Source organism: Diplotaxodon limnothrissa, linkage group LG18 (genome assembly GCF_057381915.1).
Source record: "Diplotaxodon limnothrissa isolate DT_005_m linkage group LG18, D_limnothrissa_male_GT1.1, whole genome shotgun sequence".
Taxonomy (NCBI): domain Eukaryota; kingdom Metazoa; phylum Chordata; class Actinopteri; order Cichliformes; family Cichlidae; genus Diplotaxodon; species Diplotaxodon limnothrissa.
The window spans coordinates 27,458,104-27,471,386 of record NC_140613.1 but is presented as its reverse complement, the minus strand read 5'-3'; the positions used below and the strand labels follow the sequence as shown (position 1 = coordinate 27,471,386).

The 13,283-nt window shown below is 39.8% G+C and overlaps 1 protein-coding gene across 1 annotated transcript; it reads right to left on the bottom strand.

Annotated features, from left to right (window-relative positions):
• Positions 1 to 2,713: 2,713 nt before the first annotated feature.
• LOC146613855 (endothelin receptor type B-like) lies at positions 2,714 to 9,335 on the bottom strand. Its single transcript, XM_085376942.1, has 7 exons — positions 8,922 to 9,335; positions 8,025 to 8,137; positions 6,997 to 7,201; positions 6,241 to 6,390; positions 5,798 to 5,931; positions 5,592 to 5,700; positions 2,714 to 3,295 (listed from the first exon to the last, which is right to left on the bottom strand). Exons 1-7 carry the CDS (start codon positions 9,333 to 9,335, stop codon positions 3,161 to 3,163), a joined length of 1,260 nt encoding a protein of 419 aa, XP_085233068.1. The 3' UTR covers positions 2,714 to 3,160.
• Positions 9,336 to 13,283: the final 3,948 nt, after the last annotated feature.

Below are 13,283 nucleotides of genomic sequence, written 5' to 3'. Positions count from 1 at the left end.
CACTCATCTTTGGAAAAGAGAGTTTATTACAGAGAAATGTCTCTTTCCAAAATAAAAGCTATACTATCCGCTTCTTCTGGGCTATATTCTCAGCAGCATATTAAACATATCAGGTCTCCATAAGGAGAATCATGTGCTAACGGCTGTCTAAATGACTCGGCTAAAGTTTGTAGCATGCATGCTTGTTGTTTTTGTCTTTGCACTAGGATGATGTCGGTGTAAATGTGCAGTCATATTCGTTGTGTTCCCACTAGTGCTTTCAGGTTAATCTCGTTGAAATAACCTTAACGCCACAACACGGCAAATCTCCGTTAACGAGCTACCCTATACAGAGGGGCTAGACGGCCAACACGTTAACGAGCTAACTGCGCTAACACACTAGCTCCCACCCATGTAATTGAGCATTGCATGGCACATCCAACATACTGTTTTACTTTAGTCCATGACTCGCTTACCTTCAGGGTCATACGTCACATGAAAACCAAAATAATTCCAAACGCCAGATCTGAATGAGGGTGGGGAGGTCCACTTCTGTCTCGCTAGCTTGCCCTGCGCTCTTCCTTCTGACCATGCTGTCTGTGTTGAGTGCTCAGTGAATCTGCGTTCGACTACTCCGCCTAGGCTGCACTCTCGAGCCTAGGCGGAGTAGTCAAATGCAGATTCACTGAGCGCTCAACACAGACAGCATCGTCAGAAGGAAAGTTGATAAAATAAATTACAAATTTTGTATTGTTCTTTTTTTTTCTCCCCTTTGGTTTTCTTTCTTTCTCTCCCCCTCTTTCTTTCATTCTTTCCCCCTGTCCTATCCCACAGTCATGTCTGTCCCGTTTGCAACTGAAAATAAAATAAATTCATAATTATAATAAAGGTCAATCAAATGGACCAATATGATGATCCACTTAAAATAAATCCTCTTGGCATCTTTCTTGGCCTCAAGACAACAATTCTGATGGCTATAGATCCAAACGGGACACAAAAAAAATAAATAAAAAAAAATAATTGAAAAAAAAAAAATTTTGAAAAAAATTGTATTGTTCGATACATATGCGTACCGAACCGAAAGCACTGTATCGAACGGTTCAATATCGATACGAATATCGTTGCACCCCTAATATATATAGACACACACACACACACACGCACACGCACACACACACACACGACATTATGGTACAAGGTAAGGAGTATTGGAACTATATTTACGGCACTTAGTAGCTTCATTCCCCCATCCACCCCCAGAAGCTGGAAGAATTTGTAAAAAGCCAACCAGCTAAAAAAGAAAAGCAATACATTACATTAAGCTATAGCTCACCAGGGGATATTCATATAGGCTTTTGTAAAGCTACACCCTTTTAGAACCCTTTTTGTACAAATGTAAAAAAAATGTGTGGAAAGGATTCTTTTACCACTGGGCAGTACCAGACTACTTCTAATTTGACACATAAATCTACATTTACAGCTTTTCTTACAGCTTCTTGAACTACCAAAATAAACTTGCCTGGGTCAATAAATGAGTTGATTTTAAACAGTACTTTTGTGGTTTGATTATAGAATATTGGATAAGTAGCTCACTGAACAAAATTCGCTCTGTTAGCCAAGTTGTGTAGCAGATTATTTAATTATTTATTTTTTTATGTAGCACTGATCTAGGAGGTGATCAATCACACCAGTAAGAGGGCCAGCATTATCCAAAACCAGATAAATCAGTTTACCCTCTGTTTGAAACAGATAAAAAAGTAATTCAGAGAGGAATGTACTGAATGTGATTATGTTCAGTTAGGGCTAGTTACAGGAGTGGTGGGTTTGATTTGATGTCAAACCACACTGGATTGTTTGAAGACTTGCTGGAGGAACAAAGGCAGAAAGGTTATGGCAGAGAGATGAAACAGGAATGTGCAGAGATAAGGAAGTAAAAAGTAAGGGAGAGGACAAAGAAGTAGTAAAAAAGATGAGAAAAACAGACATAAAAAAAGACAGTGATGGCAAGGAGAGTGGATAAAGAAATGAAACAAGGAAGGGTGGTGAGAGATCAGAGGACAGAGAGCTTCTTTGACAGCTAATGTGACATGCGTGACACTGGTTTAGCCTCAAGCAACATTCCCAGGTCAGAAATGTGTGTGTGTGTTTGTATGTGTGTGTTTGGGGCAAAGAAGTGGGGAGAAAAACAGAGAGATCACAGTAATGTTCTGTGTTGGCACTCGCCATCACATGATGCTGCCTGCTGTCACACTTAAATCGAGGCCACATGCTCAAACACCCTCCCACATACACTAACACACACACACTCCCACAAACACAGAATACACCATACACTTAAGCCAACAGCAGACAGACCTAAAAAGAAATCTTTAAAAATTAATATAAAAATAATTTACTGTTTTCTTTTTGTAATATAGTCATGATTTTATGTGTTATATTTATTGAAAAAAGAAACCCTACATCAAAGGTAAGGAGTCAAATTAAGATAATCAGGCACTAAGGCACTAATATAATGACAAAATGCATAAAGCCTCAGGAACAGGCCAAGTATGGAACAATATGATACAATAGCTGACGGTATCACAGCTGAAGTCACACAGCGTCAGTAGTTTTGTTGCTAGTGAGAATACACAAAGAAAATAAATTTCAAAGCATTAACAAGTATGCAAAAGCATGTAAAATGCTCATGTACATTCATTTTTTTTACAGAAAAAACATGCAAAATCCCCAAATGGCTGTTTTACAAGATGCTGAAGTATGTAACAAATACACTACAATGCATACACTATCCAGGCTGCAAGCCTGGCAAGCTGTCTTAGCTTATCAACCCTTAACCCCCAATTTTACACAACATAGTTGAACTTTGCTCCTGTTCAGTTCTCCATTTTTAATGTTATTCATGCCTGTATAAATTTGATACTTCCTATCCAAGAGTGCAGCTTTGGAGGTGTGCTGACACTTCATTCTTGGACAGAATGAGTGTGGCACTCCATGATAAGTGCTAAAAGTTTCAGGTTAGATTGAGTTGCAGTGAGAGCTGATTTCCGGCGGTATGTAATAGATCTTAAGAGTTTAAGGACATTTCATATTATGCTGTAGATAAAAACAAATGGGTCCCTGTCCTCATTTACGCAGGCATACTTCGATGTTTTTTGGTTGTTTCTCACTTCTGGGCCTCTCCTCAGGCTGTCGAGGACTTGTTGGTCATGCGAGAGTTGCTCTGTTCGGAGCCTCGGTCGCTGACTTTAAGCTTCATGCACGACTGCTTTTCGTCCATTAACATCTCTGTCGTTACGCACCAGGAGCACAGACAGGACTAAAGAAGAAAAGAAACTGTGAAGCTTAGGCTGCGAGAAAAGAGGAAGAGTGTGAACACTGTTCGCACTTTGACAAAATAGTGACTGATTCTTACAGCCTTTTTTTGTTGCAGCCTTAGAAATATTTCATCACTGTAAGAAATAAGCTTATTCTCTTTTTGTTGTATCACTACTACTTTCTTTATGGTAGAGCTAAAGCCAGCAGCTAGTTAGCTTGGCACAGAAATGTAAGCCTTGTCTAGAAATAGTCCAAGTTAGTAAAAGTTAAGAAAAATTTCTGGGACCAAACACTGAGGCGTCACTGAGAGTTAAAATCACTAAATGCTCTTTCATCTCCAATAAAATGATCAGTGTAGCCATCCTTCTAGTGGAAGGTTAGGCAGAGCAGGTTTCCACTTAAATATGAAATAACATTTTCTGAATGAATTTTTTTCTGAAAAAACAAAAAATTAAAACACACACCTGTATAACATTGGAAGTAAACAAAAGCAGAAAAATAAACATGAACATCATTCAGAGGGTTTGTGAAGTTGGGTTAGTTGATATATAATAGTGTGCTATCTGGTGGCTAGCCTTAGAGCTATGGTTAAGCTAAAATAAATATAATACTACTGTAAAGATGTAGCATGAGGATTAAACTATTTTCAGTAAAAGTTCATACTGAGGATATCTGGTGGGCTGAGACAAACAGCATCATATAGCAGTAAGAAGAGGCCAAAAATGACTATGAGTGATATGTCATCACTTAACTAAGGCTACGTTCACACTGCAGGTCTTAATGCTCAATTCCGATTTTTTGATCAAATCCGATTTTTTGTTTGCTTTTTCACACTACAAATAAAATGCGACAGCAAACGCGCTCTGGTGTGAACCCTCAAAGCGGCCCACATGTGCAAAAGAAGACGTCACACACAACGCGCTCTGTTTAGACCCAGACCAAACAGTATTGTTTGACTGATGGCCCTTAATATAAAGACTTCGGACTTTACGTTTCCCAATTTTTGCTTTAAGTTTTTTTGTTATTTACATAATAATGTAAAAATAACCTAATAATTATCCTTATTGTTGTTTTAGAGAGGAGCGGTGCTTCAAAGGATAGTTGCAGATTTCTGTCAGAATCTGCAGATTATACAGTATAAATAAAATATTCACGTTTCTCCAACGTTTTCTTCCCAACAGTTTCACTAACATCTACGCTGGATGGCCAGGAAGCGTTTGCGATGTCTTATCGGGTGCTTCTCGGGAGCTGATAATTGGCGTCTGTCTCGTGTCAGTGACGTAAAAGACGGATTTAATGCGACTTGACCATTCAAACAGCAGTCGTTTTCTAAAACATCGGATATGTATCGGGTTCAGTACCACATACGAAAGTGACCCAGGTCGGATTTGAAAATATCGGATTTGTGCCGTTCACACTGTCATACCATGATCGGATATGGATATAGGGTCAAAAAAAATTGGATTTGATGCGCTTTTGCCTGCAGTGTGAACGTAGCCTAACAGATGGCTTAATTTTGTGTTGTAAAGACAAAAATCTGTGTCCACACAGGGAGCGATTAGTTCATTGTGCATTGCTTTCGAGCTGATGGTCGATTGGCTAGGATGTAGTGATCACTGGTATCCTAAGCTCCTTTTCCATTTGTACCTACTCAGATCAGGTTTTTTCAGGGTTTTCCATTAAGTGATAGTACCTGGTATCAGGTACTAAAATGGTACCTGCTCAGATGGAGTTCAAAGCAATCTGACCATGTACTAAAATGTGACATTGTCAGACTGCATGCCACCGAATGGCTGGTCAGTTCTGAGAGAGTCTCGTTCACAGAAATCAAAACTGCCATTTTTGATATCCGACATCGAGGGAATTGGTTACAGAAAGCAACTCCCACGAGTCTGACGAAAAGCCACAGATCGAGCAGCAGGTATATTGTTGCCGCCTTTGTTGTAGCGTTCGTGTTATGGGAGGCTCGGCCGCGTTGCTATAATGATGACCATGGTACTAGATTGTAATGGAAAACCAGGTGTTCCAAGTTGAGTCCATCTGAGTAGGTACTACTGGAAAAGGGGCTCTGCACACTCATTGGTAGTTGCTTCAGTTGCTTGTCTCTATGTTGAGAATATTTTATTTCGGGACCTGCCTACTTTGAGGTACCAGAATCTTTTTTGCCTTTAGTCACTTCACATTTCGGAAGTCAATGTGAATCACTTCCTGTGTGGGTGCAGTTTAACACCAATAAACAAAATACATTAGCACAATAACCAAAAAGTAAAGCCTTTTTTGAGTGAGTTACACTTTACCCTGAAGCAGTTCTTGAAGCGCTTGCTGACCATGTAGAGGGCGATGGGGTTGATACAGGAGTTGACAGATGCCATGTTGATGCCAATGTAGTCCAACACCAAAAAGAAACTAAAATATGTCACAGTGGTATATTAGTCTTCCACTTCACACTGTCTTCGAGGCAAGTTTTTTTATCTACTAAATTATCATGACTTCCCCTCCATACCTGAGCAATTCACACCGGTTTGGATCCTTTTCATCATAGATGGTGAGCTTCAGGATACGGCTGAGGTGGAGAGGCAGCCAGCACAGAGCAAAGACTAAAACCAGACAAAACACTGTCTTCGCCACCTCCCTCCGCTGAACACACACAAAAACACATAAATTACAGTTTGGCACCGAAGTAGCTGTGGTGAAACTTAAGCCTTAAAGGAATTAGGCATCATTGGAAACATGTTTTCCCCTCAAAATGTAAAACATTTGTTATCAGGAATCAAATTGAATTCAGTAGGAAATGGGAGTTGCAAATTAGGCCGAAAACAGTGCAGAACATTACTTTAATAGCATTGTCTGTTTATCGTCCTATTACATTAGGAAAAATATCACTTTAACTCAACTAAATATGTCGTCAACAAACAGGCCTAATAAAGTGAGTTTTCACCATCTTACCTGTTTTAAGTGGTCGCTGAGCGCAATCTGCATGCCATTCTTCTTCCTCAGCATCTCACAGGTCATCAGGGTGTAGAAAATGGCAGTGCAGGCCAACGGCAGGCAGAAATACACACTGAACAGCCACCAGTCCTTTGCTGATTTATAAAACTGCACAGAGAACATAGCAGGACTGCACTGGATTAGGCACAAACATCTGTGCTGGAAATCTTTAGTTAAAGGTCAAGTATGTCAGAAGCAGATGGATTTTAATGGTGTGTAACCACGGTCTGACCGGGTTGACTCCAGGGTGTGTTTCAAGTTGCTGTTGACATGGTTTTACAAATCAATTTATCATAAGGCCCCAGTGGGAATAAATGTATTATTCTTTTTACATGAAGATAGACGAATGTAATGGCAAATACATTATATTAATCCATTAGCTATTACGCTACACATAATCAACCGCTGTAGTGTTTTCTGTCACCCAAGTGGGGGATGTTCTAATTCTTATGATCCATGACTTTTTTTCTTTTTGACAGTGTTTCATTTCTGGGAACTCTTCCTAACCCCGATCTAGCGGGGAAGCTGTCACAGTCTGATTACGAGTGCTTGTGGTTTTAAGTGTACGTATAAGCGTATGCACACACATGTACACATTCACCTCTGCGTCTGTCCATATAAGTATGTGTTATACGACATACAGCTATGTCAACACGTACTATTTTTCTGCACAGCGAACCACAGGCCTTTAAAAGTCGGTGTGTTACAGCTCACCCTCATGAATTCGGTTTTCTGCACGGGGTGCAGCAAGCAGATCCTCAAATGTTCTCCTTTGTAGTTCATGGTGATCATGTCGAAGGCTATCGCCTCTGGCACAGCCAGGATGATGGATATTATCCAGATGAGCGCTATCTCGATAGCCATCCATTTTGGAACTCCGATCCCTTTGATACGGCTCCATGAGGCCACGGCACGATACCTGGAAGATGTGTGACATGTGGAGTCAGTTAGTTAAAGGAAGAGTTTGATGGCTCGGGAAATGTACTTAGTTGTATTTTTATTGAGAGGCAGCTCATAAGATGGCTATCACTGGTATATTTACATGGTGACTACATTGTACAATAAAGCAATTATAAAAACTCATCTGTTTAAAATGTATTTATTCTTAAAGTTTTGCATTAGAAGTGCATGACTCATGCAGCTAGAGCCACTTGCTACCTGTTAGCCTTACCTCAGGTAGGTCCACCACTAAACTGGGTCTTTCAACCACATTTTTAGTGTTGGCATTTTTAACAGAAACACAGTGGCTTCCTGTGTAGTTAAGTGATCTACCCATTAGGTCTGTGCTTAGCACTGTCTGTATCTGTATGACACACAAATATGTTTGCAGCTTGCTCACATGAACTTGCTTACTTGTAATGGCAAAAATGCTAAACCTGAGGCTTCCAAACAGTAGTCCAGAAACCATCGCCATGGTGACTGCGATACAGTGTGACATAAGTTACTGTTTTAATTCCTTTGTTTTTGCAATTTAAAAGAAAAATTGTGGATTTATCACCAAGGTGTCTTTCATACACTTTTTTTTTGTTTTGGTTTATTTGAGCCCTTTTTATGTTCACCGTTCAATAATGGCATTAACAAAATGTCAGTTTACTAATGCATCAAAGTAGACAGCAGCCAGTGGGAACAAGAGAAAAAGTGAGGATAAAAAGTCACTGCTTTTTAATTGCAGTTGCAGCATTGAAAAAACAAAAAACAAAAAAGCAAAGATTGTTGTTCATTTGCCATGGCTTCATGCTTACCTGTCAATACTCAACGCACACAGACTCAGCACTGTAATCCCCACTGAGGATTTCTGCACAAATGGCACCAGCTTGCACAGAGTCACCCCGAATGGCCAATCCTCCGCCAGGAGCTGTATAGAGAGAGAAAGAGTTGATGACAGACTTAAACCATGGTAGGAAAGGAAGCAAATTTACTATCCCCCATTTTTACTCAGCCTCAGGCATCCAGTGCAGGCCAGGCATGTGTGAACCTGAACTTATCGTTCTTTTCTTGCCAGGTTTAATATTTTGGTCTTTTCCCTAAAACCACGAGTCCTGTTTGCCTCGGTTTAAACTCCAGGCAATGTGACCTAGTGAGAACACTCGCAGAGAAGAAGAAAACTCTGCTAAGCATGAAAGATATGGAACCTTTCATGCTGTCTTTGGATGGGTGTCTGGAATGTGATTGAAAACCTATTAAAATCAGATGTGAACATGTTTCTCTCCGTACCACCCCGTCTGTCCTGTCATTGCTATGGTATGCGGCTGTGACCAGTTGTTTTAACATGCTTGCCCCCTTACCCAAATATACAGACGCTCTTGGTTCTGTCTCTCTCACTCACTCACTCACTCACTCACTCACACAAAAGGAGCCCAACAGATTAAAACATACCAGAGACATAAGGGGATATGGAGGGGCTCAGAATTAAGTAAGGTAATAACATTTTGAAAATTATGTGGAAGCCTGCTTTTACAAGCATGTGTGTGTATGTGTGCTCACGAGTTTAATAGGAATATTTGAGTACTTGTCTGGGATGTAGCTAAATATTTGTGCATGACCTCACAAAGTTACAGTTAAGTAAAAATAATGTTAAGCAGCTCATGCTTTCCTATGACTTAAGTACTGTTCCTATGCTATTCTGCAGTTTTTCTCACCTTATAAACATTAATGGGAATGGCGATGATGATATGTAGCAGGTCTCCAAGTGCCAGGCTGCCGATCAGTATATTTGGCCCGTTATGCATACACTTATTCTTATAAATGATCCTCAGAAGAGTGGAATTCCCAATAATACCGACAACGAAAACCAGGCAGGACACCACTGTGTTGATGTACTTGAAAGTGTCTCGGATTTCTGTGGGTCCGGTGCACATGGGTGGCAGGCGGCGGCGGGGCATGGTGCTGTTGGGCCGCACCGCACCCTGCACATCTCGTTCCACGAGCCCTTGTTTCTGGGTAACGGTGAGAGGCTCCTGGGGCACTTGTTTCTTTGGCTCCAGCTGTCCACTGGCCACAAGTATGTGGACTGCCAAAGCGAGTAGCTCCAAGCAGAGGAGATGAGTCCTCATCCTTTGATTTTGACTGTGGATTTTATTCAAGAAACAGCCTGCAGCTGATCTTCTTTAGAGCTCCTGGAACACAGATTAGAAACACTGTGAACAGGCCTGGTGTTGAACTACAGCAGCAGTTCTTAGACTTTTTTTTGGCATTCAGAAGCTGAAAACAGTTTGCACTCCACACCCCTCAAGTTTTTCTTTGATCAGAAATTAATTTTAAAAAATTTGTGTGTGTGTGGTTTTTTTTAAATTCCCCCTAAAAAAAAACCCCTTAATGAATTAATAATTCAAATCATTTTTACTTCATATTTTTCATCTGGCACCCCAACTTCAGGGGCTCTGCACCCTACCAGTGGGGCCACACCACATTTTAACTTTGGCTAAAGGATCATTTTTATTTCCATTTTTTTTTTTTTTGAGAGAGAGAGAGAGAGAGAGAGAGAGAGAGAGAGAGAGAGAGAGAGAGAGAGAGAGAGAGAGAGAGAGAGTTTTTATTTCAGCTTACCTTTGTATCTAATGTAGAAGGATGTCAACGTCCCCTTAGATTCAAAAATGCCTTTTGGTTAGTTTCACTTCTCGTGGATGTTTGTGCATCATTGTACTAAATGTTCAGGGGTAAATTACAAGGCTGTTTTTAGAATTCCTACCCTGAACAAGGAAAATACAACTGTTAGATTATTCAATTAACAACGGACTAAGGCTGTAGGTTTCCCCCTTTTTATCGATTAAACAGTTAATTTAACACAGTCCCTAAATGAGTCAGTTAATGCTCTCCAGTTGCTCTTGTTAAAGTTCTTACTTACCAAACTCTGAAGTGGGAATTCTCCGATATCTGCGTCTCTTAGTTTAAAGTTCCTCAGTAACTCTCAGGCTCTCAGAACAGAGAACATTTCCTAAAGCAGAGGAATATTGTTCCAACAGTGACAGTTCAGTCATCTCCAACAGCAGCAGTCCTCTCTGTCACTGGGGCCAAAGTTAATGAATAAACTTACAGTTGTGTGACTCAGTGGCTCCAGTCAGCAGTTCTACTTGTGCTCTCCTCTCCAGTACTGCGCTGAGTCTGGGTGTACACTCAAGAGTCTGCAGGGTTGATCCCTGCCCCACTCCTCCACACCCCGCAACCCCCAACCCCTCCTCTTTTTATTTAGAGGAGGGAGTGAGGGAAGATAGGCAGGATGTTCACGTTATTCATCAAAGTGCACCAGCATTAATGAAAGAAACGTGGTAAAATCAGTTCACAGGAGTGAACTGTTCACGCTGTGGTTTTGTGGTAGTTTATGTCTCACAATAAAAAATACATTCATTAGGATTCCTACAGAGGTTCACCATCACAGTTTTATCTGGCCTGTTTAAATGATTTCTCCTCTAACTGTGCAAGTTATCAATATCTGACATGAAGGTATTTCATTTAATATATGTCCCCAACAGTTATATTCCTGTCATACTATCAGACAGCTAAGAGTCTGCACACAAACTCCAAAAAATGGTTCCATGAGTCTCAAACTTTCACCAGTGAAATTTGTTGAGAACTGCCACACACGTTTACACATAATAAAGTAATTTAGTGTCCAAAACAAAGTATTTTAATATCAGTTTGAACTTTAAGATCAGTAGTTCTATGTTTTAAGTTAAATTTTGTCACATTTAAACACCATCCTGATGGGTTGAGGGTAAAGATGAGATAAAGATGTTGCTAGTAGTCTTATAAAACCACTGTCTGTATGACACCTTTTGATACCAGTCTTGATATTGCCACCATGGGCCAACTTCCATCTGTGAAAAATTCCCAGAGTTCCTGGAGTGGCCACATGAGACCTAAAGCAAGTTGTTCCACATTGACATGTACAAATGTACAAAAAGTATTTAGTTCTGATATTGTACCCCTTTCATAATTTTTTGTGGCTCAGCCGTTTGGATTTTGTTAAAGGATAAAGTTGAAGGTGTGGCTGCTTTGATTGACATGTTTTTGTTGATAGACATACTAGGCCTTACTTCCACTTACACGAGTCACTCAACATGACTTCTTGACCTTGTTTATGGTGTTTGTGGCTTTCGGAGCATTTCATGTAATTACATGTAATTATATGGTAAGTAATGTGACTTGCTGTAAGGCACAGACCGTGTGAGAAGCTTGTGCTCCAGTTTTAGTGGTTGAACCTATTATTTTTTAAATTTGTCTGTTTAAGTAGCTACTTATCAGTTATGTGCATCTGTGTGTCGCTCCCACCCAAACCCTCCATCCTATGCTGATATCAGCCCATTTGCACCGGCTGTTTTTGCTTTTTCTCTTTAACAAGGATAAACATGTTATGTCACTCCTCCACTTCTTTATTAATTTCTAAAAAAAAAAACCCAAAAAACCCCCGATCTGGTTAAATATTGATTGAGTGATACCCTGTGTGAAGTGAACACGGTAACTGACAATTATTGGATAAGTCTCAATTTTTAAGATGTTAGAGGGACCATGGTAAATAGAAAATACACTCACTTTCACATATCCTTAGTTGGTATGCTGAATGTTAAAGTTCATGACAAAATTCTTGTTTGGAAAGGTTGCAGAGAGAAAGCCTCTAAAAAAGTGTTACATTTGAATAAAAACACAAAACTTGTAGAACAATTTACTTTGGACAGACGAGGCCAAAGTGGATATTTGGCCACAATGCACAGTGGCATGTTTTGTGAAAACCAAACATAGCATATCAGCACAAGCACCTCATACCATCTGTCAAGCACGGTGGTGGAGGGCTGATGATTTGGGTTTCTTTTGCAGCTACAGAACTTGGACATCTTGCAGTCACTGAGTCGACCATGAACTGCTCGGTATACCAAAGTGTTCTAGGGTCAAATGTGAGGCCGTCTGTTTAACGGCCAAAGCTTAGCCCAATTTTGGTCTTGCCACAGTTAAATGAGTTTGAAAACAGCTGTAAATCTAGAACGGAATGACTGAAAAAGACTCATGAATTGTGTTTTTTACACACTAATGTTGCATTTTGGCTTAGTTTTTGTTCAAACTGGCAGAAAAAAAATCATTTGTTTGGTTTTTTTTTTTTTTTTACCGTGACTGGACTTTAGACTTCCCTTCCTTTCCCAGCTCTTGGGCCGAAGTTAAATTAGCCATTAAAAAACAATGAACCATAAAATACAATTTAAACCCATTACAGGAGAAACATATACAAAGGGAATATTTCTACACTGTATCACACATGTTAGGCTTTATCACTTTTAAGTCATTGAACACTCCGTTTTGTTTCTTTGTGACCTTCTCATGTTGAGCCAAACACAATAAATAAAGGAGTTCTTGTTCTTGCTGTCAGGAGGTTGCCAGCTTATTTTCTAATGGGCATGTGAGGAGGGTTTTCGCATATGCAGTCCCCTGATCACAGTTGGTTAGATACCACAAAGAACACACTCCTGCTCATTTCCAAATTGACTTAGATGAATGTTGTGCTTACTTGGCTTGCTTTCACAGTTTACCCCACGGTACCACTACCAGGACTCACACAGATTGAGGTTGAGGGAAGGAACTGACAGTTAGGAGGTGGCAGAGCTTGGGTGGTGATAATAAATTAAATGATAAGTGGCATGACTTGTTAACTCTACCTTTGAATAATTAGGGAAACAATGAAATTACTTGTTTAAGTAATATCACAATCTCACAAGTGATGGTAAATGGACTGGTTCTTATATAGCGCTTTTCTACTCTGAGCACTCAAAGCGCTTTATAAATTATAAATAATGTCAAGTGAAAAATATTGCATAAATCAGGGGATGCAACAAGTAAACAGGATAAAAAAAACCAAACAGAGATCACCATAAGTAGATGAAAATAGTACATTTTCTGCACAGTTGTTTTCATATTCTTACAAGTCAGGCTGTAAGTGCTGCATAAACAGATCTCTCTGCACTCCATACATTTGTACTTTTGTAAAAATAATTTAGCGGTTTAAAAAAAACAAAAAA

What these genes read in the sequence shown, in the direction of transcription:
- LOC146613855 (XM_085376942.1), bottom strand. Translation starts at nt 9,335, where the DNA reads ATGAGGACTCATCTCCTCTGCTTGGAGCTACTCGCTTTGGCAGTCCAC. An exon ending in AGAAAACCGAATTCATGAGG is followed by an intron (nt 6,391 to 6,996) that starts GTGAGCTGTAAC and finishes TTCTCTGTGCAG; the next exon opens with TTTTATAAATCAGCAAAGGA. An exon ending in GCTTCAAGAACTGCTTCAGG is followed by an intron (nt 3,296 to 5,591) that starts GTAAAGTGTAAC and finishes TTTCTTCTTTAG; the next exon opens with TCCTGTCTGTGCTCCTGGTG.